Raw genomic sequence first — 16,383 nt, 5'->3', positions numbered from 1 at the left:
GTGGCAGTGTGAATTGCGAAAAGGATGCTAGGAAGTTGCAGGGTGACTTGGATAGGTTGAGTGAGTTGGAAGATACATGCCAGATGCAGTATAATGTAGATAAATGTGAGGTTATCCACTTTGGTGGCAAGAACAAGGAGGCAGATTATTATCTCAATGGTGGCAGATTAGGAAAAAGGGAAGTGCAGCGAGAGCTGGGTGTTCTTGTACACCAGTCACTGGAAGTAAACATGCAGGTACAGCAGGTAGTGAAGAAAGCTAATGGCATGTTGGCCGTCATAACAATAGGATTTGAGTATAGGAGTAAAGAGATCCTTCTGCAGTTGTACAGGGACCTGGTGAGACCACATCTGAAGTATTGTGTGCAGTTTTGGTCTCCTAATTTGCGGAAGGACATCCTTGCTATTGAGGAGGTGCAGCGTAGGTTCACGAGGTTAATCCCCGGGATGGTGGGACTGTCATATGAGTAAAGATTGGAAAGACTGGGCTTGTATTCACTGGAATTTAGATGGATGAGAGGGGATCTTATAGAAACGTATAAAATTATAAAAGGACTGGACCAGCTAGAAGCAGGAAAAATGTTCCCAATGTTGGGGGAGTCCAGAACCATGGGCCACAGTCTAAGAATAAAGGGAGAGCTATTTAACACTGAGATGAAAAAAAACTTTTTCACCCAGAGAGTTGTGCATTTGAGGAATTCTCTGCCACAGAAGGCAGTAGAGAACAATTCACTGGATGAAATTAAAAGGGAGTTAGATAGAGCTCTGCGGGCAGCGGAATCAATGAATATGGGGAGAAGGCAGGCACGGGTTACTGATTCTGGATGATCAACCATGATATCAATGAATGATGGTGCAGGTTCGAAGGGCCAAATGGCCTCCTCCCACCACCTATTTTCTATGTTTGCTGTGTCACAGTAGCGCAGCGGTAGAGTTGCTGCCTTACAGCAAAATGCAGCGCCAGAGGACCCGGGTTCGATCCCGACTATGGGCGCTGTCTGTACGGAGTTTGTACGTTCTCCCCGTGACCTGCGTGGGTTTTCTCCGAGATCTTCGGTTTCCCCCCACATTCCAAAGACGTACAGGTTTGTAGTTTGTAATTGTCTTGTTGAATGTAAAAATTGTCCAGTATAAAAAGTGTCCAACTTCCAGTATAGTCAGTCCCTGGTGGACTCTTCGGATGGTACAAGGTACACATGGCAATGAAGCTGGATGCAGCTTCTCTGTGCGCATGCCCACTCCTGGTGCGGCCAACATATCCCAGCATCCCCGGCACCACCTCCTTCTTTTCCCGCCGCCATTTTGCTGCTGACGGTACGTTTGGTGAGAGCGCAAAGAGAATCCGAGCCCATCCTCGTGTTTAGCCGAGTAAACCCGCGATGTGTCGACACGCAGTGAAGCGGGGAAGGGCGGAATCTCAATACCCGTGACTATTCCGGGCGAAAACTGTAGCTAAAGCTGGATGTCGGGGCTTTCTGTGCACGGAGGCCTAAGGCAGGGCGGCGGGGCGGCTTGTGCGGAGCGATCGCTGCTTCGCCCCGGGGACCTCAAAGTGAGCCGAGCCGCGCTCGTTCCTCCCACTTGCGTGGCCGCGGAGTGCGGGTTGGTGGGCGGCAGGTTGGCGGCTGCGTTGTCGTGGCGGGGAGTTGCAGATGAGTGCGTGTTCCCTCATACACGCTGGGAATGGTCAGTAAGTCGGGCAGCAATCTGGAGCATTGTAACAGCTCAGCACAGCAACGGGTCAACAGAACCGGTGCAGCACCGAAACCTCTTTGTGCCGAGAAACTAATCTCTGCTGGCGCATTGATTCCTATCTATTCTCTGCATATTTGTGTGCATATCTTTAAAAAAAAAAACTCGATGCCAATCTCATACCTGCTTCCACCACCATCCCTGGTGATGATGTTCCAGGTGCCCACTACTAGTCATGGAGTGATACAGTGTGCCCTTCGGCCTGACCGGCCAGTGTGGAAACAGGCCCTTCGGGTCTGAAGAAGGGTTTCGGCCCGAAACGTTGCCTATTTCCTTCGCTCCATAGATGCTGCTGCACCCGCTGAGTTTCTCCAGCATTTTTTGTGTACCTTCGGCCTGACTTGCCCACACCGGCCAATATGTCCGAGCTACACTGGTCCCACCTGCCTGCGTTTGTTCCATTTGCATCGAAAACATGCCCAAATTCTAAAACAATGACTTGCCCTGCACACCGTTAAACTTTGCCCTCTGGTCTTTGACATTTCCACCTGTGGGTAAAAGGTCCCATCTATATGTCTCAATTTTATTGAAAGTCTTCATGAAGAAGGGTCTCGACCCGAAATGTCACCCGTTCCTTCTCTCCAGAGATGCTGCCTGCCCCACTGTTACTCCAGCATTTTGTGTCTACCTTCTCAATTTTGTATTCTTCTATCCAGTCTCACCTCATGCTCCACAGAAAACAGTCCAGAGAAAAAAGTTTAAGGTTTTTATTTTACTTTTGGGGGAAAACTTTGGTGCAATTGAAGTGCTTAAGTTATTTTTCATTGTCTTGTATTTGGGGGTTTGTTTCTGTGTTGAGCAAAATACCTTTAAAATAGAGATTCATTGATGCTCTTTCAGGTGGCACAATGTGATTACTGAAAGGGTGAACATTAAATGTTTCAGCACATCTTTCACTATTTGGATATCCAATCACCTGATGAAAGGTGTTTTACTGTTTTTCTACCGGCCCTTTAAGTTAAATCAATATTGTACAGGCTTTTGTCATATTTGATCTATTACATAGTTTTTATTTGCGTTTTGCTTATCTTATTTTAGGTGTTTTCACCACTCAGTAAGCAACCATGGCGCCAAGTCGGAATGGGATGATTCTGAACCCTCACTTCCATAAGGATTGGCAGAGGAGAGTCCGGACTTGGTTCAATCAGCCAGCCAGAAAAAACCGCAGGTATTTTTAACACCAATCCATAAAAGGCAAAGTTTTTAAAAAGGAAGAGTGAAGTAGCACAGACAACAAGGGCATTCAGAGCTTGATGATTTGGGGGCTATAGGCCTGTCCATCAAATGTTGGAACACATTTGAACTTGAGATTAGAAATGGAGGAGTGCAGAAATGTTCTGTTGTGTTGATGGCAATTGAATGTAGGAGGTTCATGCCCATATTTCTTGGAACTTGTGCAGACTGCCCTTGGTTACTTTTGAATTTTGAGAGGTCCCAGATGGGATTTGCAGAAGGCAGAATCTAAATCAAAGGTTTCTTTCAAGAGTGATTGACTATGACATACCTGTAGGGTATACAACTTTCCAGGCAGTTGGAGGTTGAGAACTGGTGCCTGATGGAGCTGGTATGAGACACAATGGGCAGTATGTTGGGTGGGTGAGTAGATGGGTCTTAATGCTAGACGTGCTTCTGGTGCTACCTCTTTAGTCCTTTGAGATGCTTGTTATTGATAATCCAAAACTTGACATACCAGGTGCGGGGATCACTGCTGCTTGGTTGGCTGATATAAGGCATTGATTTGCAAGGATATCAGTGCACATAATGGAAGCAGGAGTAAGCCATTCAGCCCATTTTACTGGCTCCATTCAATTTGATAGCTAATGTTGATACTGCAATGTCACATCTTCCTTGATTTCTTTAAAATGAAATTTGTCGACCATCTACTCAGTAACTGAACCTCTACAGTATTCCTTGCAGTGAATTCCAAATGGATGAAATTAGAAACATAGAAAATAGGTGCAGGAGTAAGCCATTCAGCCCTTCGAGCCTGCACCACCATTCAATATGATCATGGCTGATCATCCAACTCAGTATCCCGTACCTGCCTTGATAAGAAATTGTTTCTTCTTATCTTTGTCCTAAAAGGCACATTGAAAGCAGTGGCTAATTTTACTCTCCACATCCACACTCTGGGGTCTTGTGGAATTCCCCCTCCCCCTGGGATTGCTGTGGAGCAGATTAACAGTTTCTTTTTGAGGTTTTGAGTGCTGCAAGGCAGTTTCTATCAAGCTGTAGTGATTAAGGTGATGATTGGAACTCATTTTTTTAATGCTCGTATTCTTTGTGTGCTACATCATTGATCCAATCTTTGGCTTGAATTCTGCTCCAGTTCATACAGATTGTAAAGATCCCATTTGTGCTGACTAGCTGCCAGTGTGAATCCTGTGGAGTTGAGATGTAGTATGGAAGCAAGCAAGCTTGAAAAACTGGGTGATATGGTGGGACTTGTGGAAGTGGGGTAGATGATGCTGTGGATGGTGACTTAGGGAGGGAGCCCACAAGTGAGGGGCCATGGTCTTCATCCCTTTTCCTCCAATGGCATATTTGGGCTACAAGGTGTGGTTTCCCTTAAGTTCTCATACCCACCTTATCTCTAGAATACCTGTTTCCTCCACATCATCTTTGCCTGACTCCTCCAACGCATTGACTTATCGCTGTGCCATTTGTAGAAATAACGCTGGACTCGACTATTCCAGTGGTCATACTGCCTTTTACAGTATGCTGGCCCTGAAGTTAATGGTGTCTTAAGTCCATGCTGCCCAGATACTAATTTAGAAGATAGGCTTCAAATCTGTGCCAGTATTAAAAGTAATTTGTTTCAAAGATATCCTGGGATGTTGAATCGACTAATATTACTCAAACTTTGAGGTGTAAGGCAACATATAAGTCTGAAATAGGAGCCTTTGGATTTCTGTGCAGGACTGGCGAGTGAATTGATAGCCAGGAAATTTTGAGTCCGTGCATAAAAATGGAACCCATTTGAATGTGGTCATGCCCAGATGGGCCATACCAGGACAGTTGGAAAGAAGGTAGTGATATTGAAGGCAGCTGAAAGGATTGGAACAAAAGCAGTAAATTCACTTATTTTGTGCCACTGGGTGATATTTCCAGTCAGATGATGACAATTTCTCCGGAATCTCTGTACCTCATTGATGAATACAGTTGAACCCTTTATGCTGATGACTGTGTTTGCCCAGATTTAAAAAAAAATCTTTAAAAATGATTAAAATCTTTCTTTGTAAAGAAAACTTACTAAGCTTACAATTCAGAAAAAAAGTTCTACATACCACAAAAGATTTGGTTATAAAAGTAGCTGATGTACAGCTGTCCAGTGCCCTTGTCCCCAACTGGTTTTAATTAAATTATGTTTGCTACAAAGAATTGGAATTCTTCAGATATGTTATTTCTGCTTCACCGTAATACGGAGATGTAAACATTGTTATCAGCAGGTTAGAAGATTCTATCTTTAAACCAGAGTCATGACAGATAAAGGTAATGATGCTGTTGATTATTTTCTGTTACACTTTTTCATTTAATTCACTAAGTCAAGTCAAGTTTATTTGTCACATACACATACGAGATGTGCAGTGAAATGAAAAGTGGCAATGCTCGCGGACGTTGTGCAAAAAACAAACAAACTACAAACAGAATGGAACAGAATCACATATTCTTTTACATATTACATATTGTGGGAGGAAGGAAAATCACATCACATAAGCATTGGTATATGAATTCACCACTTATTTAAAATGACTGAGTATGCATTAACTTTATTGAATTTTAGTTAATGTTCTAACGTTATCTGTTATCAGGCGGAAGACACGGCAAGCTAAAGCACGCCGCATTGCTCCACGCCCCGTTGCTGGGCCACTTCGACCAGTTGTTAGGTGTCCCACTGTCAGATATCACACTAAAGTACGTGCTGGTCGGGGCTTCAGCCTGGAAGAGTTAAAGGTAGCTTTTTTCAAAACCAGTATTGTTATAGATGATTAAAGCTGATTTGAATGTGAAATAACTCCTAATAAAAGGGGGGAGAATTTCCACCATCAGTTTTTTTGTTTGTGGGTATTGATTGAGAGTGCTTGAAGGGGTAGAGGTGCAGTAAATGCATTGTTTATGCAAATTAGGATGGATTATAGAGGAGTAATGGGAAATACTGTTGGTGGTTCATGTGGCTGGACATCTCAGAAAATTAGGTTAATAGTGTTTAAAATAGTTTATGTAGTCATATGATGGGGTTCTTTTTAACTTTTCTGTCTACCTTTACTCATTCATATCAGCTTTGCTCCCCAATTTTTGGCCATAATAGACAGCAGGCATGAACAAGAGGGTGGCACGTACTATTGGCATTGCAGTTGATAACCGACGTCGCAACAAGTCCACTGAATCCATTCAGTGTAATGTTCAGCGTCTGAAAGAATATCGTTCTAAGCTGATCATCTTCCCAAGAAAGGCTTCTGCACCCAAGAAGGGAGATTCCACAGTAAGTGTGCATATTAAAACATATTTGACTTGTAGCTCTGATGTTATTAAAGTTTTACTGGAACGGATTACGACGTTACTGATTTGTATTTCTGAAATAAGTATTTGTCAAATACAGACTGTTCAATTTATACTAATTCTAATCCATTTCAAGTGGAATAGAAGGCATCTAATTTAGATTATTCTTAAAACATTGAGTTTTACTTTTGAAATGTTGATCTGCTCATGTGGTTGGGTGTATGCTTGGGCACATTCAGCAAGGTAGGCTGTCTAGCAAATATGACCATGTTCTGGATATTTCTAGTGCTGCAAAAATGTAAACTTTCTGATTCCGACAGTGTCATGTATAAATTTGCTTATTAGTATACAATATTCACATGCATATTTTAGGGGTATTGTAAATGCATTATTACTATGGCATCCTGACCTTGTGTTGAAAGCAAAAATGTGTGTTTCTAGATGTACTACAACAATATGCTTTGTTAATCACAAATGTTAATGTAATTAATTGAGCTCTGTGCACAGTAGTTAATCCCTTGCTTGAAGGTGATTAATGATAGATTTAGAGTACTATATTATGAAATAGTTTGCTGAGCTGTAATCGGAAGAAATGAGGCAGTCCTAACTCTGGGTTGTTTATTGGCAGAATAAATAGACAAGGATAGAAAATAATTTTCACAACAGTCAGAACTGGAGTGCAAATTTACCTATACACTGAGGGTCATAGAGAGTGAGTGTCATCAAGGTTAGAAACATAGGAAAATAGGTGCAGGAGCCAGCACTGCCATTCATTGTGATCATGGCTGATCGTCCCCTATCAATAACCCGTGCCTGCCTTCTCCCCATATCCCGTGACTCCACTAGCCCCTAGAGCTCTATCTAACTCTTAAATCCATCCACTACCCTCTGTGGCAGGGAATTCCATAAATTCACAACTGTGGGTGAAAACCGTTTTTCCTCACCTCAGTCTTAAATGACCTCCCCTTTATTCTAAGACTGGCCCCTGGTTCTGGACTCGCCCAACATTGGGAACATTTTTCCTACATCTAGCTTGTCCAGTCCTTTAATAATTTTATATGTTTCTATAAGATTCCCTCTCATCCTTCTAAACTCCAGTGAATACAAGCCTAGTCTTTTCAATCTTTCCTCATATGACAGTCCCGCCATCCCAGGGATCAATCTCGTGAACCTATGCTGCACTGCCTCAATCACAAGGATTACCTTCCTCAAATTAGGAGACCAAAACTGTACACAATATTCCAGATGTGGTCTCCCCAGAGTCCTATACAACTGCAGAAGAACCTCTTTACTGTTATACTGTAATCCTCTAATTATGAAGGCCAACATTCCATTAGCTTTCTTCATTGCCTGCTATACCTGTAAGTCAACTTTCAGTGCAAGGACGGCCAGGTCTCGCTGCACCTCCCCCTTGCCTAACCTAACCCCATTGAGATAATAATCTGCCCCCTTGTATTTGCCGCGAAAGTGGATAACCTCACATTTATCTATATTATACTGCATCTGCCCACTTGTTCAACCTGTCCAGGTCACCCTGCATCCTCCTAACATCCTCTTCACAGTCCACACTGCCACCTAGCTTTGTCATTCGCAAACCTGCTAGTGTTGCTCCTAATTCCCTCTTCCAAATCATTAATATATGTGGTAAAGAGTTGCGGCCCCAACACCGAGCCTTGCGGCACTCCACTCGCCACTGCCTGCCATTCTGAAAAGTTCACTCCTACTCTTTGCTTCCTGTCTGCCAACCAATTTTCTATCCATTTAAAGGTTAAAATGATTCCAGTATTGAAACAGTTTTCCTTGAGAAAATCTATTACAGGGAATGTGGAATAAGTTCCAATTTTTTTTACGCAATGAAACGGGGAAAAAAATGAGCTGATGTCTATTCCTTTTTGAAACTTGTCTTTGGATCTGAAATTAATTTGGAAGATAAGAAATTGAATATACTGATGTGATTTAAAAAAAGGCAATTATTAAAAAAAAATCTTTATGCCTCTATAAGTGCTTGACCTTGTTTTGCTTTGTCACAGTCAAATGATGTTATTTTCTCCGGAATCTCTGAATATCTTTGATGGATTACATTTGAACCCTGATGACTGTGAGGTGTCATGTGATTTCAGTTCTTGGGTATGTTTATTGGCATTTATTAACGCAGATTTATTTTCCACAGGCTGAAGAAATTAAAGTGGCAACTCAGTTGACAGGAGCAGTCATGCCAATCAAGAATGTGAGTATCTTTTTTTGAAAAATTGTTTGGTTTAGATAAGCGGTTAAACAGACAGAGGTAGTGCTGTCAGGGTGCATGCTGTATTGTTTGAATGGATGAAGAAAAAATGTAGAGGAGGCAGCTCATCTTTTTTTGTGTAGGAATTTAGATCTATTATAGTAGTGTCATTACTCTACTTGGCTGTGGACTTGGGCACATTGTTGATTTATCTATTTGCTGCTTGTTTAATTGCAAGCTTGTATTTACAACTTCAACTGTTTTTGTTTCAGGTATATAAAAAGGAGAGAGCCCGGGTAATCTCGGAGGACGAGAAGAATTTCAAGGCCTTTGCAAGTCTTCGTATGGCCCGAGCAAATGCACGTTTATTTGGAATTCGTGCCAAACGAGCAAAGGAGGCAGCTGATCAAGATATTGAGAAAAAGAAATAAAAATGCAAGAAATTGAACTATTAAATATAAACATTTCTAAATGAAAATAAATTGTCATTCTTTGTAAAATGACATTCAATTTCTGTTGAAGGATATTTGATTTATGTTTGATGGACCTGTCTCAACTTGTGGCTCACTCATCATTAGTAATTCAGTGTTTAACGTTGATTTAATATTTAAAATAATGACTGCTGGTGCTCTTAACAGATGTTTACTGGAGTAGTGGGAAATGTCTATGAAACCAAAAAAATGGCAAGCACTTTAATTCTTTCGACCAAATAGGATTATCATTAATCATTGGCACCACGCTTGGTGTTAGCACTTGTCGTCTTTGGCCCAGTCTGAAACTTTGAGCACAAACCTTTAATTGATACTTGTACTGATTTTTATTTTAAATGAGAAGTTGAAAAGAATGGGCATAAAAGGGTCAGTGGTGTTGTTATATTGCTGTTCTAATCAAATTCTCGTGCACTCAGCAACACTCCAAAAAGTCAGATTGATTTAAGAATGCTGAAAGTTAATTCTCACCATGTTTGTGGCAGGGAATTTAAAGTCTGGATTTAATTTGAATCTAGTTCTGAGATGAAGTGCTTCATGTGTAGTTTGTGAAACCGATGAAAAATGTTCCTGGATTTAAACAAGGGGAATCAGCAAGCCTGGAGGCAATCTTTTGTCATGTTGTAAAGCTATGGAAAAGTGTGAGTAGTTTCTTGCTGTGTGCCAAATCTTCTATTGAATCCTACATGTTAATTTTCAGCAGGGGGAGGCTATTCGGCTCCTGGAGTGTGGGCTGCTAGTCAAATTAGACATTGGGTTACAAGTGTCCAAGCTCTTAGTTCGTTAACTGTTGATATGCCTTCATGTTACAAAAGATAAGGATTGGAGCAATACACAATCTTAGTTTTAATTTGAAATTAAAGATGGTAATTGCGAGATTTTAATTCAAGTTAAGCAATGCAGTTTAGATCGGTGAGCACAGGTGTGATATATGAACAAAACTTGGTGTGATATTGGCAGCAGAATTCTTGATGACCAAGTAAAATGAGAGGGAACATTGAGATAAAGCATTGGAATGGGCCCTTAGGCCCAGGGAGTCCACACTGACCATCAACCACCCATTTTCATTGATCCTACATTTAATCCCACTATTTTTCGGGTCCTTTTCCCCAACATATCCAAGTGATCAAAATACCCATTTAAGATAGTATGCTTCGCCCATATCTCTAAACCTTTCTTATTCTGTCCAAATGTCTTAAATGTCATTGTACCTGCCTCAACTACTTTGGCAACATTTTTAATAAAAACATCACCCTCTGAGAAGTTGCCCCTTGGGACCTTTAAATATCTCATCTAGATTTATGCCATCTAGTTTTAAATGTTCCTATCTTGGGGAAGCTATGGATGTGAAGACGTTCTAACCGTTTGTAGGACAATCTAGAAATAGCACATCACTGAGTAAAGGGGTCAACATTTATGGTGAATTGTGTTTTTTTTTTTGGTTAAAGGGTTTTGACTGGAACTCTCGAAAGGGCAGTGGTTGCAGAATCTTTGAAAAATCTTTAGGCACAGGTAGATATGTCCTTGATAAGCAAGTGGGTGAAAGTTTAGACGATTTGAAGAGTTGTGTAATTAGGGGTTATACCTGGAATACTACTGATTTTGCATCGTGGAGAAGCTGAAGGGGCTGAGTGTCCTGTTTTCCATTATATTCATTAATCTGACCGTGAAGATTTTTTTCAATTAATTTTTATATTTGTGATTAGTTTTCAGTAATTTATGTGCCTTGCCCACAAGGTTCCTTTTTAAAAAAAATTTTAATCTACTTGTTATTCGAGGACAATGCTGATCTACCTGTTCTGTAAAGATGGTATGTTTTCCCATGCTGTCCTTCCCCATTTTTACTCACTTTTATCAAACTAGCACTGTTACTGATGACTGCCTTCAACTGCTATGTCAGTGTCCTTTCCATTATAAGGTCAGAATGGAAACTCAGTAAATGAAGTAGGCCATTTGGAAGATCTAAAAAACCTTCAGCCATTAGCTGGTAATTGATAAATAAATGTAATGCCACAAGTTCGGGCAATGAGTTCCAATATGAGTAAGTTGTAACTACATGGGATTCAAAGGCTTAAAAAAAAGAAGCCAAATGGCTATTCTGATAAAAGCAGTACATGGGATAAATTACCAAGTCGACCCATAATGTTAACGAAAATAAAATATAGCTTAGACTCCTGTTACGAATGCAATTTTTATACAACCCATACAAACATACAAGTTTTTAGAGACCAACGATATGTAATTGCTGGCTGCTGCTGGATTTGTCGTCATCTGCCTCCTGGAAACTTAGTTTGTGGCTGCATTATGAAACAGCCAGGTTATAAACAGTTCATAGGAACGGAATCCTGCCCTACCTTGCAAAGATGTACTTTAAAACTAGTTTCTATTTATTAATAATACCTTTTATTGTTTTTAAAGTATTGGATATTAAGGCAAATAATATTTAATTGCTTGAGAAATGACACTGAGGAAAGGGAAATTTTACTTATGCCTGCAGATTATATGATCGCCATCTGTTTAGTAAATGTCTTTTTAGCCTTTTTCAGATGTAAAATAGATGTAATCCAAAAAGCCTAAGGTCTACCTCTTTCTGTCGTGACTTTCCAGACTTGAGTTGGCTAAGATGAACCTCTTTTGACACCATTCTAGCAGAAGATGTGATAGGGAATAGGGGGGCCTAACATGTACTGAAAAGCTTTCCTGCTTTCAGTTGCAAAATAATGCAAGTAGAGAATGTTTTGTAAACCAGCATCTTTACCTTGTGTCTAGAGAATGTTTTATTTACACACTTGCATCTTAAATTTCTGCTACTGGTGCAGCTGCATTTTCAAATTCTGCCTGTTGGGTAACAGTAAAAGTTTGCTTTAAAGCTAATGCAATGGGTTGCACAGTTACACGCTCATTCAATTCCCAATGTCCACTCTAACCATTGTCCAACCCTTTAAGCGCCCTACACTTCTCCCCACATTCCTATCAAATCTAGATTCTGCTACTCATCTATAAAGTTAGAGCAATTTTAAAGAAGTCAGTTAAACTTGTAAACAAACAATGTGTGAGAGGCAGAGCACCAATATGTTGACTACAAACTGCAAGTAGAGAGGTCAGCACTGAACCTGGCCCAATGATGTGAGACAGCACAAGCCACTGCCGGTTGTGTGCAACTAACTGGGTGAGTACATGATGGAAGTAGATTCTTTGCTAATTCTTATCAGATGAATTATTGAAATAAATACAACCTTCGCGAAGCAAAAGAGCATGTATATTTGGATAGCACTTTAAAAGGCATGGAGGGCTGCATGGTCTCTGTTTCTAGGCTGGGGAGATAAATATAAACCCATCCATTAACATAAGGTTTAAATTTGGGATATTTGTGTTTTTTACATAACATGGCGCCAATATACTGACTAGGAATTTGTTAAAAGTATAATTCCTTTGCAGATTGCTGCCCAATACAAGACATTCTCAGAGGCTTAATGACAGGGTTGCCGGACATTCACAGAAACATGGTGTAAACTTATTTCAAACATAATCTTTGGCACCACTAGATGGCAGTCCAACTATTGGAAATCAAGGAAAAGTTTTGATTAAAAATATAGCATTCTACTTTTCTGAGGAAGAGATTAATCCCCTAAACCTTAACTCCTTTGAAATTGTGCTGATTGATTTCCCATGAGTTGTACCATACCTTATTCTATATTTTGGCCTAAACTAAATTTGCATCCCATATAAATTGATAAGTAAAACTTGCTCATTTAGGGTGATAGTGTGGAAACAGGCCGTTTTGCCCAACTTGACCACATTGGCCATATGTCCCAGCTACACTAGTCCCACCTGCCCCCATTTGGTCCATATTCCTACAAGCCTGTCCCATCCATGTACCTGTCTAACTGTTTCTTAATTGTTGGGATAGTCCCCGCCTCAACTACCTCCTCTGGCAGCTTGTTCCATACATCCACCACTGTGAAAAAGTTACCCCTCAGATTCCTATCAAATCTTTTCCCCTTCACCTTAAACCTATGGCCTCTGGTCTTCGATTCACCTACTCTGGGCAAGAGACTGCATCTACCCGATCTATTCCTTGCATGATCTTATATATCGACAGGACCTATACAGTGATTGGTAGTGCTCCGGTAGTGTTATAGAGCAGAAGGATCTAAGAGTGCAGGTGCATAGTTCCCTGAAGGTGTAGTCGCATGTAGATTGGGTGGTCAAAAAGGCTTTTGGCACATTGGACTTCATCATCCAGAGTTTTGAGTATATATGTTGCAGTTATATAAGATGTTGGTGAGGCCACATTTAGAATATTGTGTATCTTTATAGGAAAGATGTCAAGCTGGGAAGGGTACAGAGATGATTTACGAGGATGTTGCCAGGACTAGCTGGTCTGAGCTATTGGCAAAGGTTGAGTCGGTTAGGACTCTATTCGTTGGAGTGCAGGAGGATGAGGGGTGATCTTATAGAGGTGTATAAGATCATGAGAGGAATAGATTAGGTGGATGCACAGAGTCTCTTGCCCAGAGTAGGTGAATCGAGGACCAGAGGACATACGTTTCAGGTGAAGGGGAAAATATTTAATAGGAATCTGAGGGGTAACCTATTCACACAAAGGATGATGGATGTATGGAACAAGAATTCCAGAAGTGGCGGCGCTGCCCTAGCAGCTACGGCTCGCCTGCAGTCCGTTTCTTTTTTTCTTTTTTTTGTTTTCTCGTCCCGTTGTCAGTTTGTTTCAGTTTTATTTTAGTTGTGTATGTGTGGGGGCGAGAAACTGTTTTAGTCTCTTCCTTCGGGGGGGGGATGCAAACTTTTCTTGTCGTATCCCCCGTCTCCGTCTGCGCTGAGGCTGGCGGCCTCCAACTGGGACCGACCTCGTGGCTCCGGAGACCGAGCCAGCCAGGACTTACCAAGTCCCGGGGTTGGCCGACTTCGGGGCTGTTGCAGCGGCAGCGACCCGACTTCGGAGGCTCGGCCGCGGGTCCAGTGGATGACAACGTCTGGAGCTCGCAGGTCACAGGTTGTTGACCTGTTCTCCGGAGTTCCCACAACAACACCTTCGTCCGCTGGACTGGAGGGTGGCAGCTTCGACCGCCCCGGGCCGCGGAGTTTGAACCGGCCCGTTTGTGTAGCTCGGATTCAGCCGTGGGTCTTACCATCACCCGGCGGGGTCACAACATCGGAAGCCTGGATTGCCTCAACGCAGAGGGAGAACAAGGAGGGAAGAGACAAGGACTTTAAGACTTGCCTTCCATCACAGTGAGGAGGGCCTGGTGGACTCACTGTGGTGGATGTTAAATCTGTGTTTATTGTGTGTTTTGTTATTTTATTTTATGTTATGACTGCAAGGCACGAAATTTCGTTCAGACGGAAAAGTCTGAATGACAATAAATGATACTTGACTTGAAGCTGCCAGAGGAGGTAGTTGAGGCAGGGACTATCCCAACATTTAAGAAACTGATAACAGGTACATGGATAGGATAGGTTTGGAGGGATATGGACCAAATACTAGGAGGTGGGGCTAGTGTAACTGGGACATGTTGGACGGTGTGGGCATGTTAGGTCTAAGGGCTTGTTTCCACATTGTATGTGGACCTCTATAAGGTCACCCCCGCATCCTCCTGAGCTCCAAGGAATAGTCCCAGCTTACTCAACCTCTGCCTATAGCTCAGACCCTCTAGCCCTGGCAACATCCTTGTAGATTATCTCTGGACCCATTCCAGCTTGACAATATTTTTCCTATATAACGGTGTCGAGAACTGAACACAATGCTCTAAATGTGGCCTCACCAACATCTTATACAACTGCAACATGACCTCCTAATACTCTGGCTGATGAAGGCAAATGTGCCAAAGCCTTTTTGACCACCCAATCTACCTACGACTCCACCTTCAGGGAGCTATGCATCTGCATTCCTAGATCCCTCTGCTCTACAACACTCCCCAGAGCCATTTGATTCACTGTGTAGGTCCTGCCCATGTTAGACTTCCCAAAATGCAACACCTCACATTTTTCTGCATTAAATTCCATCAACTATTCCTCAGCCCACTTGGCCAATTGATCAAGATCCTGCTGCAATTTTTAACAACTATCTTCACTACGACAAAACCACCCACTTTTGTATCATTTGCAAACTTGCTAATCTTACCGTCTATGTTCTCATCTAAATCATTGATATAGAATTTTTAGAATTTCCCGTACTAGACGCTGCTCTAGTAACGGGATATATGGGAGAACATATTTTCATTTAATTTTTGTCCTTCATATCTTTCTCCACTTATTTTGAAAATAATCCTCTCTCAACTTCTTGTAACTTGTCACTTGTAACCAGAGATTAGAGATCAAAGCTTTTCTACGAAATCTAGTCTACCATCTCTGTACGATGTGTTGGACTATTGGGTTTGTAAATACATTTCCTCTGCCTCTCTCTGCCCCCTGTGGAGCCTTCCACTGCACAATTTAGTTGTCACATTAATGTCAGTGAGGATGTATTAAGTTCTGTATGAATACAAATCCTAATAGCTGTGAATAACGAATTAAATTTAAAATTAAATATGACATTAGTTAAAATGAAGAATTGTCATATAGCATTTGCATTTAAATTTAAGCGACAAATAATTTACAAAATAAAAATTCAAAATAATTAATTGAGATTTAAATTGAACAAAAAGTGAGTGATAAATGTGCCGACTCTTTGTGTATCTGACTATCTATTATTGTGACAATGTAAAGTCACAAGCTTTATTGCATGTGAGCATCTAGTTTATTATTGGTCTTTAGATTCCGATTCAGATTCAACTTTAATTGTCATTGTCAGTGTACAGTACAGAGACAACGAAATGCAGTTAGCATCTCCCTGGAAGAGCGACATAGAATATGATTTCAATAAATAAATCTATTTACATGCATACAGTCATAGTGTTTTTCCTGTGGGAGGAGTGTCCGGGGGTGGGGGGGGGTGATTGGCAGTCATTAAGGTACATTGTTGAGTAGTGTGACAGCCGCAGGGAAGAAGCTGTTCCTGGACCTGCTGGTCCGGCAACGGAGAGACCTGTAGCGCCACCCGGATGGTAGGAGGGTAAACAGTCCATGGTTGGGGTGAGAGCAGTCCTTGGCGATGCTGAGCGCCCTCCGCAGACAACGCTTGCTTTGAACAGACTCAATGGAGGGGAGCGAGGAACCGGTGATGCGTTGGGCAATTTTCACCACCCTCTGCAATGCTTTCCGGTCGGAGACAGAGCAGTTGCCATACCATACTGTGATACAGTTGGTAAGGATGCTCTCGATGGTGCAGCGGTAGAAGTTCACCAGAATCTGAGGAGACAGATGGACCTTCTTCAGTCTCCTCAGGAAGAAGAGACGCTGGTGAGCCTTCTTGACCAGAGTTGAGGTATTGTGGGTCCAAGAGAGGTCATCGGAGATGTTG

General features: G+C 41.7%; 1 protein-coding gene and 2 non-coding genes across 3 annotated transcripts; all 3 read left to right on the top strand.

Moving 5' to 3' along the window:
• Positions 1-1,231: 1,231 nt before the first annotated feature.
• rpl13 (ribosomal protein L13) lies at positions 1,232-8,992 on the top strand. The gene is made up of 6 exons (XM_033035667.1): positions 1,232-1,313; positions 2,790-2,919; positions 5,564-5,705; positions 6,061-6,234; positions 8,422-8,478; positions 8,748-8,992. Exons 2-6 carry the CDS (start codon positions 2,816-2,818, stop codon positions 8,904-8,906), a joined length of 636 nt encoding a protein of 211 aa, XP_032891558.1. The 5' UTR covers positions 1,232-1,313; positions 2,790-2,815; the 3' UTR covers positions 8,907-8,992.
• On the top strand, positions 4,871-4,945 carry LOC116983005. Its single transcript, XR_004414586.1, has one exon. It is a non-coding gene; the product is annotated as a small nucleolar RNA MBII-202 (small nucleolar RNA).
• On the top strand, positions 8,289-8,362 carry LOC116983006. Its single transcript, XR_004414587.1, has one exon. It is a non-coding gene; the product is annotated as a small nucleolar RNA MBII-202 (small nucleolar RNA).
• Positions 8,993-16,383: the final 7,391 nt, after the last annotated feature.

The sequence above is a fragment of the Amblyraja radiata genome, chromosome 17 (genome assembly GCF_010909765.2).
Source record: "Amblyraja radiata isolate CabotCenter1 chromosome 17, sAmbRad1.1.pri, whole genome shotgun sequence".
NCBI classification, from domain to species: domain Eukaryota; kingdom Metazoa; phylum Chordata; class Chondrichthyes; order Rajiformes; family Rajidae; genus Amblyraja; species Amblyraja radiata.
Note: the sequence above shows the minus strand (reverse complement) of the source record. Positions and strands in the feature narration are given on the sequence as shown.